Source organism: Genypterus blacodes, unplaced genomic scaffold (assembly GCF_046128005.1).
Source record: "Genypterus blacodes isolate CSIRO-AG114 ecotype Tasmania unplaced genomic scaffold, CSIRO-AGI_Gbla_v1 ptg000044l_1, whole genome shotgun sequence".
NCBI lineage: Eukaryota > Metazoa > Chordata > Actinopteri > Ophidiiformes > Ophidiidae > Genypterus > Genypterus blacodes.
The window spans coordinates 3,063,902-3,084,374 of NW_027466857.1; the positions used below are offsets into that span (position 1 = coordinate 3,063,902).

At 42.4% G+C, this 20,473-nt stretch overlaps 2 protein-coding genes and 1 long non-coding RNA gene across 4 annotated transcripts; 1 reads left to right on the forward strand and 2 right to left on the reverse strand.

Annotated features, from left to right (window-relative positions):
* Nucleotides 1–1,795: 1,795 nt before the first annotated feature.
* Nucleotides 1,796–8,037, reverse strand: LOC142999579 (uncharacterized). The gene is made up of 3 exons (XR_012963329.1): nucleotides 7,955–8,037; nucleotides 4,342–4,451; nucleotides 1,796–2,200 (listed from the first exon to the last, which is right to left on the reverse strand). It is a non-coding gene; the product is annotated as an uncharacterized LOC142999579 (long non-coding RNA).
* pcgf1 (polycomb group ring finger 1) lies at nucleotides 8,003–14,750 on the forward strand. Of its 2 annotated transcripts, none has more exons than XM_076149183.1 (9): nucleotides 8,003–8,115; nucleotides 9,384–9,489; nucleotides 9,591–9,743; nucleotides 10,165–10,236; nucleotides 10,849–10,954; nucleotides 11,074–11,116; nucleotides 13,065–13,151; nucleotides 14,170–14,250; nucleotides 14,575–14,750. In XM_076149183.1, the coding sequence occupies exons 1-9, from the start codon at nucleotides 8,029–8,031 to the stop codon at nucleotides 14,623–14,625; spliced, it is 786 nt and encodes a 261-aa protein (XP_076005298.1). In that variant the 5' UTR covers nucleotides 8,003–8,028; the 3' UTR covers nucleotides 14,626–14,750. The 2 variants fall into 2 exon arrangements, with proteins under 2 accessions (XP_076005298.1, XP_076005299.1); XM_076149184.1 differs by having other exon boundaries at nucleotides 13,068–13,151.
* Nucleotides 14,751–18,337: 3,587 nt separating this feature from the next.
* lbx2 (ladybird homeobox 2) lies at nucleotides 18,338–20,156 on the reverse strand. The gene is made up of 2 exons (XM_076149167.1): nucleotides 19,832–20,156; nucleotides 18,338–19,260 (listed from the first exon to the last, which is right to left on the reverse strand). Exons 1-2 carry the CDS (start codon nucleotides 20,154–20,156, stop codon nucleotides 18,797–18,799), a joined length of 789 nt encoding a protein of 262 aa, XP_076005282.1. The 3' UTR covers nucleotides 18,338–18,796.
* Between the last annotated feature and the right edge of the window lie 317 nt (nucleotides 20,157–20,473).

Below are 20,473 nucleotides of genomic sequence, written 5' to 3' on the forward strand. Positions count from 1 at the left end.
TCGTCAGGCGGAGAGATGTCAGTTTCCACATCTCAACGCTGAACAAACACTCAAAACCTGCGAGCCGCCAAATCTCTATCCCCCTTAATCTCTCAGCCTACATGACAGACCAGGAAACATCCAGTCAACCCCTTCCTCCCCCCGGCCCACCAACCCAAAGCCAAGGGCAAGCAAAGCAGCACACCTTCCAAGGCAAAGAGCAAACAGGGGGAGAGGGGAGATCTATATTTCACAAAGCGAGCCCCGGCACTCAGGGCTTGGCAAAAGTAAACAACGGCACTAGCAGGCCGGTAATTGATGGCACCGTTCCTTTTTATACAGTAAATAGATGTCAAACAGTGGAGGAACGCAGCGGCCAGATTACAAAAGATTTGCAACACCCCAGGATTACAGAAGAATGCTTTCCTTTGATCTTGCACTACTTGGTCTTTGATTCCCTGTAATTACTCCACGCAGCCGCTTTTCCTGACGGGCCAGACGAATGATGAACGGCCTTTACCGGTTTCTTAATTTTGAGAGGAATTGCGGACTGGAACTATGTGTGCTTGCATAGCGGTGACCGAGTAAAGTGGAGGAGATTATGAGGTTGCACTGTATATTTGTTTGCAACCTGCGTGACAGCACATGAGCGATTAAGTTTGTGTATAACAACAAAGAGGAAGAATGGTAGGAACTACAAAAAACAAACTCTAGATCGGGATAAAGCTCAGTGAACGCTCTCGGTTGAGCGGTGATGAATCATATGCGTGTTTGTGAACGTGTTACATAAACACTCAGCGGCTTATCCCAACCGTCTCGGCGAGAGTGAAAGGCATCGGGCAGACGGCTGCAGATAACTCCGCTTCCTCCATGAGGAAGAAGTGGCGGCACGGGTTTGGCGATCTCAGCAGTTGCACGCTACGGTGGAAGATAGCAAAGGCAGATGAAAGACTTGCCTGCATGTCAGGCTGGAAGAGATGAAGATGAGACGATGATGGAATCTCCAAAACAACTCCATTATTGATACAGTAAGTGCAGACGGTAAGGGTCCCCTCTTTTTTGGTTGTTACAGGAGCCCAAACTGGAAATAATGTGCCAAGCTTGGACCAAATCGCTCTTGGACATCAAAGGATCCTGATTATCTCACACATACAAACACACACATACACGCACACGCTGTTCATAAGGCACAAAACATTCGTGGGGGCACTGTCAGGCTTTGATGTGCATTTATCTGGATGGGGCACGCTGGTGTAATTGGGCCACATGATCCACTGTAGCAGCAGTTCTGTCTAAGTACTGGACCAACTTCCATAAAGTTTCTAAAGACAGACATCACCATAATTGTGTAACTGCTGCTTATGCTTGATGGCATTGTTTTGTCTAGTCTCAATGTCCCCAAAATGTCGATGAGAGCTCAGAGCTACAGAACCACGAGCCCAACTGTCCACAGAGAAGCATCAGATCAGTTATTATGACATAATGCTGCACTCAGTTACTTATTTCCCCTTGGGGATCAATAAAAAACATTTCTATTTATGCAGGTGACATCAGTTAGAGTTCATAAAGGTGCAGTGCTTAGAGTGGAGAGTTGGACTGGACCATCATGTTCTATGTCGCCACTATAAAAACATCCTCTGAAACTGCTGAACTTGGGGTAAGAATTTAGTAAGCGTAGATTTTCTGCTTCTTAAACGAAGCATTTATTGGCGTTATCCTAATATAGATTCATTAGATTTGGAAACAAAATGTACAAAAGAATACAAACTCATTTGGGAGACTTTTCCCTAATTACAGTACAGTACAGTACATATTATACTTGTTAAGTTATAAGATGAAAATCGAACTCTGGTGTCTCAGCTCTTTATATCACAATGAGTCCTTTTATGAGTCATAATAGAGGATCTCTCCACTGTGGGGTAATTCTAAGGTAAAAGGATGTAACTTGTTATGTGGCTTTAAGTGCATGAAGTACTTCTGTCATCAAGCCATTCAGACACAAGTATTAAAAATGTATGTGTTGAGTCCAGTGCCAACAAAGCCCATCTATCAGTCTAACCTCGGTGGCGACGGCGTGTACAGTGGCGGCACTCAATCAGCCTGCATGCTCCTCAGGGATTTGGTCGTTTCCTTTCTGCTGCATTTGTTATCACTTTGCCCTTATTCTCTTAAATGCCCATGAAGATAAGATGGCTGCAGGATAAGCGAGCGGTGCGCCTCCCTGCACAGAGACACAGACACAGTGGATGCAAGGAGCAAGTGCTCCTTGCATCACTGTGCTTTACTTCTTTGTGGGTCTGAGTTTTCAAAGAGATCGGTGGGAAGTCTGGAATCTCAAATTGTTTGACAGTAAACTGCATGACAAGAAACAAGAGAATGAGAATTACAAGTTACTTCAAATTGAAATCTGGGAGGAAAAAAAAGGGTTACGTGATCTAGCCTGTTCCATAAATCACAACTTTGCTCTTGTTATGAGTAGATGGAGTACATGCAACAAATCACCTTATCTTGGCATGACTGTGTGTGTGTGTGTGTATGCGTGAGTGAGACGGAGAGGGAGAGAGAGAGAGCGAGAGAGAGAGCGAGAGAGAGAGCCTACAGCCACCATTTTTAGGGAGGTTAAGAGATGTACTCATACCTTGGAGGCGTGTTTCTAGGTTTCTAAGCTTCAGACTCTTGCTCAATGGTATTTCCACAACACTTTGCTATTTCTGCTGTCAAATCTTAAGCAAATCAACAGGATCTCGCGCCGCTTCAGCCCTCACAGTGAGAAAAAGCCACAGATTCATCAGATTTATAGGATTTCATAACTTAAGGGCATTAGGTTAATGTTTGCCTCTCTGACACTCTCTTACTGACAGACTCTTCTTATCATCTTCCAATCATGTCAGTCATTATTTGGCCTCTAGCTTATCTAAACTAAGGGCCTACACACTATGAAATTCTTGCTTCTACAGGCAGTAACTTCAAGTTCAGTGGAAGGGGTTTTTGTTACATGTACAGAGAGATATGATGAACATGAACACACACCGGGGTCTGAATTGGTCCAGACATTTTACCTTTGTGATAATTGATGCCAATTCGTGGGAGAAGATACTAAAATGTGTAAATGCCTGAGGAACCCAGGATAAAAACAATTTTGATTCTGGGCCTTGCGGTTCAAAGGTTACAGGCCAAAACATAAAGGTGGTTGTCTTGGTGCCTCTGTTAAGTGAATGGCTTCTTCCCTGGATTGCGTCCAACCTGCCCATCAAGTTTCAAGGAAAATCGACTCTTAACTGAGTAAAGCTGCTAACAAACGGACAGACAAACCAACACGGAAACTACAACAACAACTAACAAAGACATTTACCTCAGTGTTGATAAGTGCACTGCTCCTTTGCACTGCATGAGTTCTGTGTTCTATCTTTCATTACGAGCTGTGAAACTCTTCGAAACTCTGTCACCAATGTCCTGGCATTTGAAGTGATTCTGTGATATTAGAGAGTGGGTTTGGTGCCAGAGAGAGGCCTAAGGCCTTGCTCTACATCATCCATTGTGCCCCTGCACATCAAGCAGCACAAGCTGTACTGCTCTGGAGTCAGTCCAAGAGGGCTCTCATCATTAGCTTGCCACTTGGCGGCCAATTGCTGGAGCAAAGGAGACAAAAGCTGCAGTCCACCCCTGCATGCTCTGATTGCTCTGGGAGGGAAAGAGAGAGAGAGAGAGAGAGAGAGAGAGAGAGAGAGAGAGAGAGAGAGAGAGAGAGAGAGAGAGAGAGAGAGAGAGAGAGATGGGGGCCTCCTTTTTGGCACGGTGGAAGGCAGCACTGTCGTTGTTTGGTTGGTTTTGGCACAGGATGTCCAGGACGGAGATAAACTGTGAGTTTAGGTTGTTTCAGATCTCTGTGGCTGAAAGGAATTTGGTCATGTAGGGTTTCATTAGCAAGGTAACATCAAACAAAGAACACACTCTACACGTTTGTCATCCACTCCTCCTTTTTTCCCCCTTTGTTGTCGCCTTTATTCAGTGGGAAAACACACACAGAGGAAGACGATAACTGCTCCTTTATATGACTGTTGACATTTCTGTCTTTCCTCCTCTAAACATTGTAGGTTTTAGCTGTTGTTACTTGTAACTGTAGACATGAAATAAACACAGAATATCACTAACATTTCGTCTTTACTTCCCTCCATCCCAATAAATGTCCCCCTGTCCCCTTTGCTTCTGTCATTTAATTGCTTTCGTTCTTCTTTAAAAGCAATGAAACTAAACTCTCTTCAATGTGTGTATTTACTTTTGATGTTGCTGATACTTTTACCTAATTTAATATTTAAATGTAGGACCTTTATATCCCAGTGTAATACTCCTAATTTTACTTACAGTAAGCAAAGACTTTGAATGCTGTTGAACTCTTCTTCTTACAGGATGGCTCTTGTAGTCCTGGCAGGTGTTTGATCCACCTGATAAAGCCGTCGTCATTTTCAAGAAACCTAAAGGAAAGAAGAAAAACTCACGGATTTACCGACAGACCAAGAAAATAGGGGTTCTATTGTCAAGCATCTTGACATGAAGTAATGATAATAAAAGGAAAGCTTGTATCCGTCTTGATCCTCTCCTTTCTCATCAGCCCTTTTTCTTCTTCCTCACACACACACTCTCTCTCTCTCTCTCTCTGTCTTCCGACCACTGGATTTTGCCGCGCTGTGATCCTCCTGCGCCTCCAGGCCCGCGGGTTATTTGGATATTTTGCGTGGAGTCAAAGCCCTGTCAATCAGATAAGCAGTGACCTTGCAGACCCGGCAGATAAGACGTGACATGGCAAGAGGAAATGGCAGACAGCGAGGGACACAGGCCCAACTATGAAGGCTCGGTGAAGCGAGACTGATCACAACGGCTCTTGAACCTCAAACACGCTGCCAAGAATTATAGCGCTTGTGCTTCTTTCTGTCTCTCAGATTATATTGGGAGAATTTGATTTGAACATTGGCTACAAGTGCTTCCCTTTTCTGTAGACATGGAATCAAATACTGTATTTTCATTTTGTACATTATTAAGCAATTGCATGGTCGTTAGATTGATTATTAGAAGTCTACATTTAGATTATATTTGAGGTGTTAATGATAAGTAATGTGGCCTTCATGTGGGTGTACTGGTGACACACGCACACAGTCGCCATGGTTTGGCTTGGACATGCACCCTACGGACCAAACCGGCTGTGTACATGGGCGGGAAGCTTGCAGATGAAAAAGTTTTAAAGGTACGACCGATAAGTTAAAGTAATACACAGCCAGTACGGTAATAAGTGTGTTTCTGAACATTTTCTGGCAGTTAGCTGTGTTGCTTTAAGATCAGCACCAGGAACTACGTCCGCACGCATCTTTATCCAGTTGCTACATAGCAGGAAGCATGTCTAATTTTTGCACAATATTAATTAGAAGACAACACTATTTAGATTACTGCACAGCATAAACTATATAATATAATTTTACAGTATAGTTTTGGTCACAGCTCTATAGTCTTTGTTGCTGTACCAGCGACTCCAAAAGGTCAGCTGTGACAGGAACCACGCAGGGCAGCATCTGAAGGGGCAACCACCAGACAGTGGAGGCGAACTGAGAGAAAAATGGGGGGAATCTATAAAAAGAATCAAAAATAAAGCATATAAAACAAAGCCTGGTCTAAATAAATGACTGGCTCACAGTCATTTTGACTGCTGCGCTCTCAGCGAGATGGTGGGAATAAGGCAAAGTTGCCAGTCATTCCATTGCACTGGGAAATTACAAAGGCATGAATGAAGGGCAAGTCTTTGTTAGGACGGCAGCTTTTGGGTGGTCCACAGGTTGGAAGCCCTCTGGGAGGGATCAAGGAGACCTCCACATGTAATACTGATTCAACGACCTGTTGAAACACGGTGGATTCAACTTCAGATGCAACTCGCCGACATCCAAGTATTTCTTTCCCATTTGAAAAATTCATTTTCAAATGCAAGTATTGTTGAACCCTTACCATAATTAAATAATTGCATGTAATTTTGGGGAAAATAAGATGGCTTTTTGCTTGAGTCAGAGTAAAAAACCACAGAAACATATAAGAGTTGTGAAAACCTAAGTAAATACCAAGATTACAGCACAATACAATACAAATGGTTAGGTTAAATAACTTTGTTCCAAATAAATAAACCACAGCATTAACCAGGGAAATGTTTGCTGAACCCACACATGCTTTTACAACAACACCCCACTTCATCTTCACACACACATCTACACATATTTAGGTCTGGGAGCTGCCAAGGACAACCACAGCCAATGGTTCAGTGCTTTTCTCAAGAGCCCCTTGGTGGTCTTTGAAGGAGGGCAGGATTTACTCATTCAACCCCCCTGAAACAGGCTAAGGACTGAGACACTTCAGTCACAGGCTTTCCTCTAACTTAAAGAGTTTCCCTGCAAAGATCACGTGCATAAAGCTCATCAAACTGTATCTTTTAATGTATCTTATTTATTTATCCATATATTTTGACTGATAGTGTGCATTCTGATTCTTCTCCATACTCTCCAAAGTCCCCTTTGTATTGTAATGCATCAATATTACAAATCCGTAATATTACATCCAACTAACAGAGGAGTATCTGAAAACTTTTTATTATTTCAGAAATGTTTTCTTGTGTTGGAATGGAGACACTAAGCCTATCAATAAAACAAAAGTTGAGCTATATTTTGGGTTGTATCTCCAATTGTTCCAGAGATTTTGCTGCTTTTTTAGCCATTAGCACAAGTTGAAATAAAAACAACCCGATGAATGCTGAAAATAGGAGTAAAGACACAGAAAGGAACGCAGAACAACCTCAAACACTGTACTTAAGCAAAACAAACACCTGACTACTGTCTGCCATGCTGCTCTCCACAATGCCAGTGTTGTACTCTGAGTAGATTGTATTCAGTTTACCAGCTTGACCAATTTGTGTGTGTTGCTCTTAGTTCATTCTCACATCTTCTCATTTCTCATCCTTCTATCTATCTATCTATCTATCTATCTATCTATCTATCTATCTATCTATCTATCTATCTATCTATCTATCTATCTATCTATCTATCTATCTATCTATCTATCTATCTGAAAACTGAAATCATACACATAAGAACATATAGCCTGGCAGTTTAAATGTCATACATTACATTGATAGCGCCACCATAACTTAAATAACTAAGTGTATAAATGACTGAGTGAAATGTCTTTATCTGATGCTAAGTAAACACTGCAGATGCCAAAAGCTGTGGACCACTGACCGGAGTGTGTGCTTACAGTGCCCCCTATTGTCAAGAGAATAGATTAAACAGTTGAAGAACGACCTAAACTCAGTTTCCCTGACTGACTGACTGACTGACTGACTGACTGAAAGATTAATTCGACTTTAGAATCTCTAAAGTCACAGCTATTGAGGAACACAATCATTTAAAAAAAATGATATTCGTTCATTTGACACAAAATACGTTGAAAGCGTAAGAACAGGTACCTATGTACACTGTATACAGAAATGTTGTCTATTTTTCATAAAGCAAATGAAAACGAAAACCTGCTCATAAAGGAGATAATTTCAACCTAATTCATATAAAAATTATCTTTTCAGGGAATTTCCAGAAAATAAAGTCAGTATCGGCACATAAGAGAAGTAATGCATGGCTGCGTTAAAGTAATAAAAAGTAAAAGTAGAAAATGCGTTTTACTTTAGAAAGTTTGGAAGGGGAAATATTTTTTAGAGAATTTAAGCGACCAATTGATAGTTATGTGTACTTGTGTGTAAATAAGAGCCTCATATGAACCTATAAACATAAATGTATATATACACATGTGTATTCAAGCAGCACGACACTTTAGTTTCAATATTCAATATTTTTACTGAATTAAATTAGTAAGCATATTAATCACGGAATAGAATTACTATGAAATTATATTTCCAGGTGTCAGACTTCTTCTCCTTTATATTGTTAACTCTTACTGTATTTCCCGCCTCCTCCGATCGCGCAAACTGCTTACTTCCGGATTACCCGGAAGTAAGCATAATTCCCAAAGATGGCGGAGCAAGGTCCGATGGCCATAGCGATGCGGCTACGAAACCAGCTACAGTCCGTCTACAAACTGGACCCGCTGAGGAACGAGGTGAGTGGACGCGGTATCGGGGACCGTAGCCGCCGGGGTTGAACTTACCGGGAAGCGAAGCCGGTGCGGAGAGGAGTTAAAGCGCTGACTCGGGATCGTTGTCGTCTGTGATGGAGAGAGGGAGCGCTGTGAAACGAGCCGTGTGTGCGCATGCGCAGAGGCACAGTGTTGTTCTGTTCGAGTAGCGGAGCAACGTGCAGAAAAACACACCGACAAACTGTTATTCTCCTCATTTAACGCCGAGCTTTTCTATCACTTCAACCGTGACTTCACTTACACTTTAACCAACATGAGCTCCATCTGGGTCGGTTACAGCTACTACGCTCCTCCGGTCGTCTCTCGGCGCGTTGTCTGATAAGTAAAGACAATCTTGTTTCAGCGAACCAGTGTGTTTGTGTGTGTAAGAGAAAGAGTGTGTGTGTGGCGGGGATACTCCTAGCGTGTGTTTTCTCATATCGTTGTATTAGCTGGCAGGTTTCACTTTGTTTCCTCTGACATTCGACCTTCCAACACCCACACGCCCGCGTGTTGTTAAAGCACCGCTGGCCTTCAACCGTTAGGGAAACCGGAACGACAATTTCACCGATTAACCGATTTCACCGACACATCTAATTAGTTTGGTTATATGTGGAACACAATTCGGCATGTGGGAACAGTTTCCGAATCGTGAGCCTCAAGTTCTGTATCAGATTCAGAAGTTATTGACAGAATTCAGTGTTGTTGTCCATGCGAGTGCACATCCGCTCAGAATTCTGTCACAATAAAAGCACTCAATCATGAGATATGACACTTTTTGTAACACTCACTCAACTTCATCGACAATTGAGCCAAAAAAGTAGAAGGAGATGCGATTTAAAAACAGTTGGGGGAGAAATAAAAAGCGACTGAAACGAATTCTACAGTGCCAACACAAAAAAACTGAATGGTACACATACAACAATCACAAAGTTCCTGACCTATCAACCTGCAGACTTGAGTTTGCAGGGTTGCTGGTTCACTCTTTGGACTTCTTTTGGCCATAGGAATTAAACTTGGAAGAAGTGAATGAGCTGTCCTTGCCCCTCATTGAGGTGCCCTTGAGCAAGGTCTGGATGCAACATCGCCTCTACTGTGACGGAGCAGCATCACAGTTCTTGGCCCAACTCTCTGGCCGGCGTCAAACACGTTCTTACATCACAACCCCCCCTGTCACAGCTCGTGTATGAGTGCTGACATCATGACTAAAAAGTGTTTACAGCAAAGTCTCACATCTTGGTTTTTCTTCTTAGGAGGAGGTGAAGTTAAAAATCAAGGACCTGAACGAACACATCGTCTGCTACCTGTGTGCAGGTTACTTCATAGATGCCACAACCATTACAGAGTGCTTACACACCTGTGAGTATGATCAGGAGAGATGGAGCTCCTGATGGCTTATGTTCAGTTGGATGTAAGGGTATTAAGAATGTAACATCTTTCTTTCTGCTCCTTTTTTATAGTTTGTAAAAGCTGTATAGTGAAATACTTGCAAACGAGCAAGTACTGTCCGATGTGCAACATCAAAATCCACGAAACGCAACCTTTACTCAACCTCAAACTGGACCGAGTGATGCAAGACATCGTTTACAAGCTGGTGCCTGGACTGCAAGAAAGTAAGTAGCCAACAAGGGTAACTGTCTTAAAATACAGGTCTCCATGGTGACCATATCGTGTGAGTTGTATGAAGACAGTGTAATAAGCCATTGTTATCTGTTGCCTGTCACTAATGATTATGATTATGATCGATTAATCTACTCATTTCTATGATTATTATTTGAGTAAGCATGATTTGCACATGTATATACCGGGTGTGCGTCCATCAGTCTGTTTCTTAGTGTAAGAGAGACAGGAATGGGACGTGTTGAGAGTAAATCACCATTATTCCACCAGACTGATATGGATTTGTTCATCCTTTGGGATGAACAAAGTGTTGGTGATAGTGTGCAAGACATAATCTGGATCATGTCTTCATAGTATTATACTGTATACTGTCATGTATGTTGTCTGATGATGCCTATGTTCATGTTTTCATAGGTGAAGACAAAAGAATAAAGGAATTTTACCAGTCACGAGGGTTAGAGCGAATTATCCAACCTGCTGGAGACGGTAAGATCACTTCTACAAACAAGACATGATCTGTGAGTTAGTTTGTGCCTTTTTAAAACAGGTCGTTCTGTTTTGTATTTGGGCCACTCTTTTTTATCAAGTCATCAGTAAGCCGGCTGTACAAATGAAAATGCTGCTTAACCGCGTAGTACACAGGAAGCAGCATTCCCTGTGTCACCGCTGTGATTCACACACACGGTGCTGTAGTGCGGTCCGTTTTTTGGCTCGTATCCACCCCCCCCCCCAGCAGCTGTTCAGACACCCAGTCCAATTTGGCCCGCCACCTCCTCCGCTGCCAGCTCGTCTGAGATCACTCCAGTTCAGCGGCGAGCACTGAGGCCGAAGAGGAAACGGGAATGTGAGGAGAATACAATTTGCCCCAGCACTTGGAGCGCTCCCCGCTTTCACGTCTGTGCACATCTGGCCAGTCGTTTCTGAAAGCCAGTATAAATGTCAGATTGGCAGTTTTGGAAGGTTACAAAAATGGGCAAAAACAAACGGCCCAAACGGCGTGTCTGATGGAGCTCCAGTGATGTAATCCCGTCAGGAACACAGCGACTCCTGCGTCATCTCAGTTGCGATTTGTCAACCTTACTTGTGTGTCTCCACCAGATGCGATGCCCGACTCCACAGGCTTACCCTACACCAGCTTTGACCACTCTAAAGCCCACTTCTACAGATACGACGAGCAGGTTTCGCTGTGTTTAGAAAGGCTAAGGTAAGGCTGCGCCGCAACGTCATACACACATGTCTACTACTGACGCACCGGTAGAATGTCAACATGAGCCCAACGTGCCGGTGGATCCATTTCTCACTGTGGTGTTTTTGTCTGCACAGTTCGTCTCTGGCGGGAAAAGACAAGACAAAGCTCACTCTGCAGGTGAGCTATGAGCAAAGACAAACACTAAATGCTTATCCTGGTTCTTTTAGACTTGTTTTATAGCAGTCTGCAAGTACGCACTATGTGGAGGCGGTTGAGAGATTTTCACAACAATTCCTAATTCAATAAACCTTACTGTGTTGTTTACTACTCTTAAATTGTTGAACAAAGAGCTCATTCTTCAGCTCATAGTAACTCCAGCCAATACTGAATCCTCATATAGAGTTGAGAAGTGGGACAGATGCCCCACTGTGGCACATTGATTCCAATTTCCCTGATGAAAGCACACATTTCTATATAACGGTAGAGATTATTGTCTGAGAGTGTTGTGGTGATGAAACCATCGCGAAGCTCAAGAGCAAAGATTTCTGTCTTTGAAGTGATGAGCACTGACATTTAAGACATAAGTTGCCCCTAACATAGAGACTCATGTTTCTATCTAAAGCAGATTTGGGTTAAATAGTAGCCACATATACTTCAGTCTTGGGTTTTAAATTGTTTGTGAGCACCAGATAATTAAAGTAAGGCGAGCTGAAGTGTCACTTTAAATGCATGAACACATTTGAATTGCAGATGTTGTAACTTTCACACGTCATTTCCAACGTGGTAGATAGGCACCATCTGGCTAATGGAGACAATAAAGACGCTGTAAGCATCTTACACATAACTACAACTAATTGGCATCTATCAGAACTGAAGATCTGTGAGTGAGTCAAGTGTGTGTGTGTGCTGATTCAGGGGATTGCACACTCACAGCGTAGTAAAGCAGCAGGATTACTGAATCATCTGTTATAGTGAGGTCACACACAATGCTCAGAATGACTCATTCAACCAAATGTAAATAAACAAGAATCACATTTCCTTAACACCTTTCAGCCATCGTGACTGCATCTGCTGCATGGGCTTTGGTCGGCCAGCAGAGGGCGCCCTTACTCTGCAGTTGTGTCATCAGTGTTTAGAGTTCCTTACTTATACATGTTTTGACTCTTGTGAGGAGTTTCATGTGTGGCCTCATCGTTATATCCATCTATTATAGCTCTATTAAGAGTGTGTCTGTGTCACTTTAACATGCTTTTGGAACGCCTCGTTATAGATTTGATTGAGAGTTGGCATGGTGATTTGGTCTTATGAGAAACCTCTGGAACAGTAAAGACACTTGGATCATTAATGAGGGAGTTAGCCTCTTAAGAAGCCTGGACAAATTGGCTAATTAGCATGGATTTGACTTCTCCATCTCCTCATTGCTATAGTGCAGCTAATGCCAGTGTAAAGGTCTTTTCTACATTTTACATTCTACAAGGGAATAGGAGTTAGCAGTGATTATAATCTTGACATTAGATCTGCAAAGAAACTTATTTTAAAATGGATTGCGTTAGACTTAAAGCTCAGATAGAATGTAGTCAACACCTCCAGAAGATTCGGTCTTGGCTCATTGAGTTGTTGCCCAGATATCATTGCTAAGGCTACTATCTGATTCTGGATCAGTGCTGTGGCGCTGTTAAGAGGGCCAGCAACAGGGCGCGCCCCTGCACAGCTCCAGTTGCACTATCCTCCACACTATCACCCCATAGCTGCATTACATTACATTACATTACGGTCATTTGGCAGACGCTTTTATCCAAAGCTCCAGCAATTGAGGGTTCGGTGCCTTGCTCAGGGGCACCTCGGCAGGGACTCGAACCGGCGACCCCCCCAGTTCACAAGCGGAAGCTCTACCCACTGAGCTACTGCCTCCCTACATGACAATAATAACAATGAACACCAGAGAGATGAGTGCGTCCTGTATTCTACATGGGTCCTGCAAAGTCTTTATGAGAATGTGTGCTGATGAAAATGGAATTACCAAATCCACATAAATACAAGATTCATGCGATTCATTAGAATGACCTGCATGTGTTGACCAATCAGATTGCTCGGTGTCTCTTAACATGTGGCCTTGTCTCTGCAGCAGAAGTTTGTACGCTGTTCAGTTCGAGCGGAGGTGAGACACCTACGGAAAGTGCTTTGTCATCGGCTGAACGTGGAAAAACACCAGGTCAGTCACTTATCCTCCACGACCGTCCCTCTGCACACATCTGGGCACACGTCGCACCGCATTAAACGCCCGTCAGTGTGTTCCTGACTTGTGCCAAAGGAGACAAATCTATGTGTTTATGTGCAAAGTGGCTGTTGAGTTGTGTAATCCGCTCTCGTCAAAAGAAAAGACACGTCTGTCTGCCCTCAAATGACAAGCAGATGCCCCGCAGAGCCTTTTTGGACGGAGGATTTTATGAGCTCTGCCAGGGTTTTGGGTTCGATTCCCACCGGGCCCAAAAACACCACACACACTCTTCATTGGAGTTCTTCACATCTGTCGACGTCTGTCAGAAAACTCGTGTTAGGTGTTGTGCTGATTTTGTTTTTTTCTGTACGCTAGATTGTTGATTCTTTGACATTGACATTTAAACACAGGAGTGCACATACATTGGTTTGTTTTCTTTGCCAAATAACACGGCTGATTTTCCATTTTTATTCTACAAAAAGAGAACAGTCGATTCCAGAATTGTTATGTGTTTATTTTAAATATTACAAATCAAGTCAAAGTCAAAGGGGGTAATCAATAGGGGAGATCTGATTTACATTTTCTACTAATTGTGAGGAATAATGGGACATAATGAGCAACTCATTTGCATCTTTCTCTTCAGTTTGACTCATTGGAAGGTCAATGTGAGCTGCACTTCTGAAGCTGAGCTGAATTTCACAACATGTGGGTGCATCAGGAAGCAAAATCCAGCTGAAAATGGCTTTACACTTTCTTTCAATTCTTAAGAGAAAGCTGCCTTTCTAAAAAAAAAACTATTTTTTTCGGGGTAAAACAACCTAAAGACTATGAACAATTGGCCTCTCTGATAACACGGCATTATTCTGCAATGGCTGTGAAATGTCCGTCTAGAAAATCCTCCAGAATTTGACACAATGGTTTCATAAATACAAGTTTGATATTTATGAAGAAAGTGTTCAGCGAGGTTCCTGCCTTCACATCTGTTTGTATGTGCTCTGTCTTGCTCTAATAGGTCCAGATGTTGTTTAATAACGAGTCGTTGCCCGATCACATGACCATGAAGCGGTTATGGCTCTCGCACTGGTTTGGCAAGGTAAGGCACAGGCACCGCCACAGGGCGCCAGCACATTTCACACATTCCTCCACACATGCAGGTCTGTCTCATTCAGTTAATTTGGACGATGTGTCACTGCACAGAGAAAGCCTCACTCAGATTTAGAACTAAAAGTAGCTTCAATCGTTATATTCTGTAATAGTCATTGTAACGTCACATAAAGTAAAGCCAGTGTCTGTGTGAGCAGGTGTAGCACCATATGCTGCACAATGGTGCATTAAAAAAACAAAGATTGATCTTTTATTAACCGACAGTGAGGATGTCAAACTTCTTCATTTCTATTTTTTTCCCCCTTTCCCCCAGGCTCAACCGTTAGTCCTTCACTACACCATCAAGGACAAAAGGACCAGATAGTTCAGTCTGAGGACAGCTGTACATATTTTGTACAATATATATTCTATTTTAATAGTGTTTGTGTACATATACTTATTTTCCTTGTTTTGTATTTTTGAAAATAAATTTGAAATGGGGAAAAAGTATGTTGTGTGTGTGTGTGCCTGTGCTTTCTTCCACAAATATATTACATGATATACTGGGTGGAGTCTTTCTGAATTGTTTTGTAATTGTACCTATATTTGTATTTATTGGAGTCTTATATTGCAGGTCTTTTTTTAATAAGCCCATTCTTATGTTTAGTACTATTTTAATAAAAATGGGGTGGAAACAGTTAAATATGTTTTCATGAATAAAATAAAATAAATCTTGCACATTTTAATTCAAAATTAAGAATATATGCACATTTAGCAGTGTGTTTATATGGATTATGATCAAATATGTTTACATTTGATGATCCTGAGATGACTCAGTGATTGTGGTTTTAATTCAAATGCAATTAGCTTTTTTTTAATCAAATTTAAAATCAAACTACGTACTTTTTGGAGTATTTATTGTTTTGTTGGTTATGTATGCTTAAACTTTCCAGAAGCTTGAGCAATGGACAATCTGACCATTTCCTCATCCACTCACTCGCTCACGCTGTATGGCAAGGAACGGAGACACCACATGAACACTAGATGGCGCCCTTGTCTTTCTTAAGGCTCACAGTGAGAGGCAGGCGAGCTCTGATGTGTGATCGTGTCCAAAGTGAGAGGATAGACTGTGATAACCTGACACTGGCTGATAATACACACAAGCTGTGTATCTACTGTCTCTGCTCTGTCTAAGTGGGACATTTCAGCAGCAACTTTCCTAAATTACACTCAAGCAAAGAAGCGAGACGCACATGGAGAAGAAGGGACACTGAAATGGTAAGTGTATAACAAAACAAATCCATATACAGCACTACCTACTGTTTGTGTGACTTAAAGGTGAAAGGTTTAGAGATATGGCTCAATCACGGCTCATCTGTCTTCATCAGGTTTTCACTTTTGGTACCAAAAATTGCAGGCTGGAATAATGACGTTTTTATGTGTTACTGTCAAACAATAATTTCTTCTTTAACCCCCAATAACCTGAATACTGAGTTATTTCTCCTCTGAATCACACCCCTGGGGCTTTGTCTCCAAATGAAGAATAAAATTAAACCACCAGCAACATGCACACACACACACACACAGACAGACATTTTGTTTTCCCTTGGGCCGCCCTAATAAAGCCTAACATTTCCTCTTCTGGGTGCTCTTATTTTGAAAACAGAAACAAGCAACAATCCCCTGAAGCTGTGACCTTTAAGGCCAAATTAAGGCCTCAGGTTTCTCATATATTAAAGCTCGTCTCTCCTGACACCTCTGGGCTTAAATTTACAATCATTTGTAATATGCATGTAAAACTGCATTGGGAATGTGACTGAAAAAAAGGAATTTTGACTTTAGATTTTAGATTTAATTTATCAGGTCAAGCAAAATGACAATTATAATTATTAAAATATATTTCTAAATGACTTGAACCACAAAACAGCCCTCTATTTTAGAATATATTTTTTCATTTATTTTATATTGACTGTGCAGTTTAATGTGGGTACAATCTTATAAATCCTACAATGAAAAGCATAAAACTGCTCATATTAAACTGAAGTCCTACTATATTTTTAAATTGCAGGGATACTGGATAAGATGATCATTTGAATTACATCTGAAGTTATTTTGGAGACTCACACACGCACACGCACACACACACACACACACACACACACACACACACACACACACACACACACACACACACACACACACACAGCAGGTCTCTGGTGCAGTATGATAGTGTTGTCTCACTGCATCTGTATCCAAACACACACTGCAGTGGGATTAGGGGGATGATCCAGACTGGTGATTTTGCCTCGTTTAACTTTTACTTAAAGCTCCGTCCACATGTTCTTCCTCCTGCCAGCTCTCAGTGCCTCCACAATAAAAGGCCCTACTTGACTTTTCAACCTCCACGATTCCAGGCCATTACTTCTATTGTGCGTGCCAGCCTGCTCTGCTCCTTTATACGCTCCCACACACACACACACACACATACACACACCCCAAAAAGCTCCTGAATGTCCTAACAAGCTGTTTGCTCTCACTCTCTGTAGTTGAGCATTGCACGTTCATTTTTCTTTTTAAAATGGAGTGAAGCTTGCTGACAATGGGAGGAGATGATGAGGCTTATGTGCTTGATGCAGTTGTGAATTTTTAAAAATGCTTCTGCGCTGTGAAGAATGCAGCAAAAGTAACAAACAACTCACCATATGAAGTTATTTTGGATGCTTGTGAAGGAGGAATCAGAAATTGGATGTGCACTTTTGTTGAACTGTTTCAACACACAGCAAACAATTAAGTGCTTCACTTTACTGAAGTGACCATAATGAAAAATAAGAAAAACTAGAAATTGTTATTGTTGTAATCCCAATAATACTGTGGGATAGAAAGACATTCCAAATAATAACAGTCAGCCAGTGTGTGTTTCTGAGTCAACACATAACTGATCATCAGGAAAGTGAGTATTATGAGGAGACTAATAGAACAAATAAATGTAAAAATAAGTGATACTATGAATAATAATAAGAAATATTTTAGCAATGTGCAAAGTAAATATATAAAAGTTGGTGTTAGATTGGCATTGAAAGGGAGGCGCATCATGAATGTTTACAGACTTTTACACCTTTTTACGACGAACACACACGCACAAACGCACACACACGCACACACACTTCCAAACTGACTTGATCCCGTTACAAAAACTGTTGCAAATGGTCGACAGCAGCGGCACGTCTCATTTCCCCAGCCTCCCATTGGGCCTCATTCATTAGGATCCTCACACTCACCCATTTGCTATTCATGGGACACCTCTCTCTCTCTCTCTCTCTCTCTCTCTCTCTCTCTCTCTCTCTAAACAAACCCGTGGTCCGGAGTGGCAGATGCGTGCCATTATTACTCGGCGGAGCTGTGTTTTTATGTGAGGCAAAGGCGGGTTAACCTAATCAATCACGTCGACCAGTTGCGTTAAAGACGATGCGTTAAAGAAGAACAAAACCATATGGTGCAGGGGCGAGAACCAGACCCCGGACCTTCTTGTGACAAGATGCATTCAAAGCCCGGTCGAAGAAAGGAAACAAAAGCAGCGGACGGCCGCTAATTGAAGTCAAAGCACTTGTGGGGTGAAAGAAGAGGTCGAATATTCCAGAAGTCACAATTTGTTACCAAGCAGAGCAGATTTTACCTTGTTGTTTTTCCTTCTGTCTCACATCAAAACAAAAATGTTAATATAAGTCTCAAAGACGTAGAGTGTGAATTTATGATCATATTCTCAAAGGAATTTATTGAATTAGAATATTTATTGCAATTGTTCAAAATTCCAATAGACACATTGCACCTTCTGGTTGTTCGTTCTGCATAAAAACCGCGCCGAAAGCTTTCTTGAAATATCATATAACCTTTATTTACATAGATGCTGATTAAATAGAATGTTACAATAAAATTATCGCATAGGATGTTTGATCTATATACATAAGTCAGAGCGTGTAAAAGTTTGCAGTGGGTTAAGTGGGTGACACCTTCCGGCCTGCACAACCAAAATACATAACATTTCATATGAAGGTGGGATGGATCCAGATCTCACTCACACAAACACACACACACACGCACACACTGATCCCGGGGATTCAATCTGACTGTGCATGTATTCAAATAAAGGTTTAAATATATTGGCAGGGTCTCAATATCCTGAATGGCAAAAATAAAAAAATAATAATTGCACAACTTTCCCTCTCCAAAACCTTTCAAAACGGAAGTGAGATATGACAATGACGACACAGTTTTCAATTTTCCGCTGTACCGTAAACAGTTTGAGGTCTGTGAGCAAAGATAAATCCCCGGATGTTGCGATGAGACTGACTGAAGAGGCTTTACAAGTCCGACTAATAAATTAAAAATGGGAGAAAAGGAGGAGGAAGAGGAGAGAAAAAACTTTCCTTAAACGTTTATATATGTATAGATTCTCCTTCTTCTTCTTGTCAATATCCGTGCAAAAGTTTGGGAAGTAAAAATGCCCCCTTTTTTCAATTTTCTTTTTCTTTATGAAAACCGCAGGCCGCCATTTACTGTCAATCGTCCACTTCGATCTCTTCGTCGTCCTCCGAGAACTCATCCGTGGTTTGGTCTCTAGAGGAGGACGGGGACTGAGGGAAGGCCCGGTGTCCTTGAGACGTCGGGGAGATGCTGGGCGACCTGGCCTCGGTCCCCCCACCCTGGGTCTCCTCAATGTTCTCCATGGTGACCAGCTTCTGCAGGGTCTGCGGGGTGATCTTCTTCAGCGACTCCACATCCGCTTTCATCTCCTCCAGGTCTCGCTTGAGTTTGGCCCTGCGGTTCTGGAACCAGGTGATGACCTGAGCGTTGGAGAGGCCCAGCTGCTGCGCGATCTGGTCGCGGTCTGCCGGGGAGAGGTACTTCTGGTACAGGAATCGCTTCTCTAGCTCGTAGATCTGGTGGTTCGTGAAAGCCGTCCGGGACTTCCGCCTCTTCTTCGACGTCTGTCTCTGCCCAAAGGCGTTCACGTGCTCACGACCTTGAAGAGGTGAAGAAGAAGAAAAAATAATAAACATGAGCAATTAAATGCACCAGAGGCCTCTTCCTCTTCTTCGTTTTCTTTTAAGATGAATTTCGGGGCAGTTTTGTTATTTTTTTTCCGGAAGCTGTCAGCAAATACTCAAAGTAAATAAGAGAAATTATCCCTTATATGCTGACAGTTTTACCAACGGCAGTTCCAAGAAATTATGCATTTGTTAAGCTTTTTTAAGAAACATGGAGAAAGTTTACAACATTCTAAATACAATTGTATATTTTCTCAAAATTTGGAGCCCTGCGTGTTAAAGGCCATGATGACGGACTTTCTGACAGCGTGCAACATGATGAATATGAACCATATTAATCACTTACAAAACATATAATCGGATAAATTATTTTTTCCTCTATATTCGCATATCTTCTACGGCAGAAACCCCACATTTAACACTAAAATAAACCCCAAAACATCACTGTACTCCTCTTAACTTTAACATTGATGCGTTCAGGCTCCTTTGAGAGTCATAATAGTGTCTGTTTGCAGTAAAAACAGCGTAAATATCCGCCTTGTGTACCTTCTGCTGCCTGGATGACGCTGACCTCCAGCCCTTTAAACGTTTTGCTGGCCAGCTCCTCCAGCGCGCACAGCGGAGAGGAGGGAGTGCTGATCCCGTTCCTCGCCGCGTTCGAGCCGGTCACTTTCTCCAGCACCCTCGGCGGACAGATACTCGCCACCGACTTCTTCACCGACGGTTTGTTGAGGATATCCTCGATACTGAACGGCGTCAGCGGCTTGTTGGAGTTGGCCGGCGGCGGCAGCTGATCCAGGGGAGCTCGTCTCCTCTCCTCGCCGCTGGACTGCAGCACGGAGCCCGTCTTCATGTCTTTACCGGAGGTCATGGCAGTCCCAAAGAAGAATCAGTGCAGGCTTCTTTAAAACAAAAAGTTGATTATTTCATTCAAATGGCCGTTTTTAGCGTCCACAAGTGTTTCCTCTGCTGTTCCTGTCGACCCACTCGTATGTTTTGACACTCTTTAAGCCGTAACTTCTCTCGCCTGTGAGGCTCCCTGCGTTCTAACCATGCTCCGGGCGTAGCTGTGTAAAGAGCAGCCGGACCGTATTCCCCTCAGAGAGCCGCGGTTCCTCTGTAGCCAAACTCCATGGAAGATCTTTAGGAAGTGTACAGCGAGACTGGAGGAGGGTGAATCCCTGTAAG

Bases quoted from the DNA above. Each gene is read 5' to 3' on its own strand.
- lbx2 (XM_076149167.1), bottom strand. From the start codon at position 20,156: ATGACCTCCGGTAAAGACATGAAGACGGGCTCCGTGCTGCAGTCCAGC. The intron at 19,261-19,831 runs GTACACAAGGCG...CACCTCTTCAAG, and splicing joins CGTCATCCAGGCAGCAGAAG to GTCGTGAGCACGTGAACGCC.
- pcgf1 (XM_076149183.1), top strand. From the start codon at position 8,029: ATGGCGGAGCAAGGTCCGATGGCCATAGCGATGCGGCTACGAAACCAG. The intron at 9,744-10,164 runs GTAAGTAGCCAA...ATGTTTTCATAG, and splicing joins GGTGCCTGGACTGCAAGAAA to GTGAAGACAAAAGAATAAAG. The intron at 10,955-11,073 runs GTAAGGCTGCGC...TTGTCTGCACAG, and splicing joins CTGTGTTTAGAAAGGCTAAG to TTCGTCTCTGGCGGGAAAAG.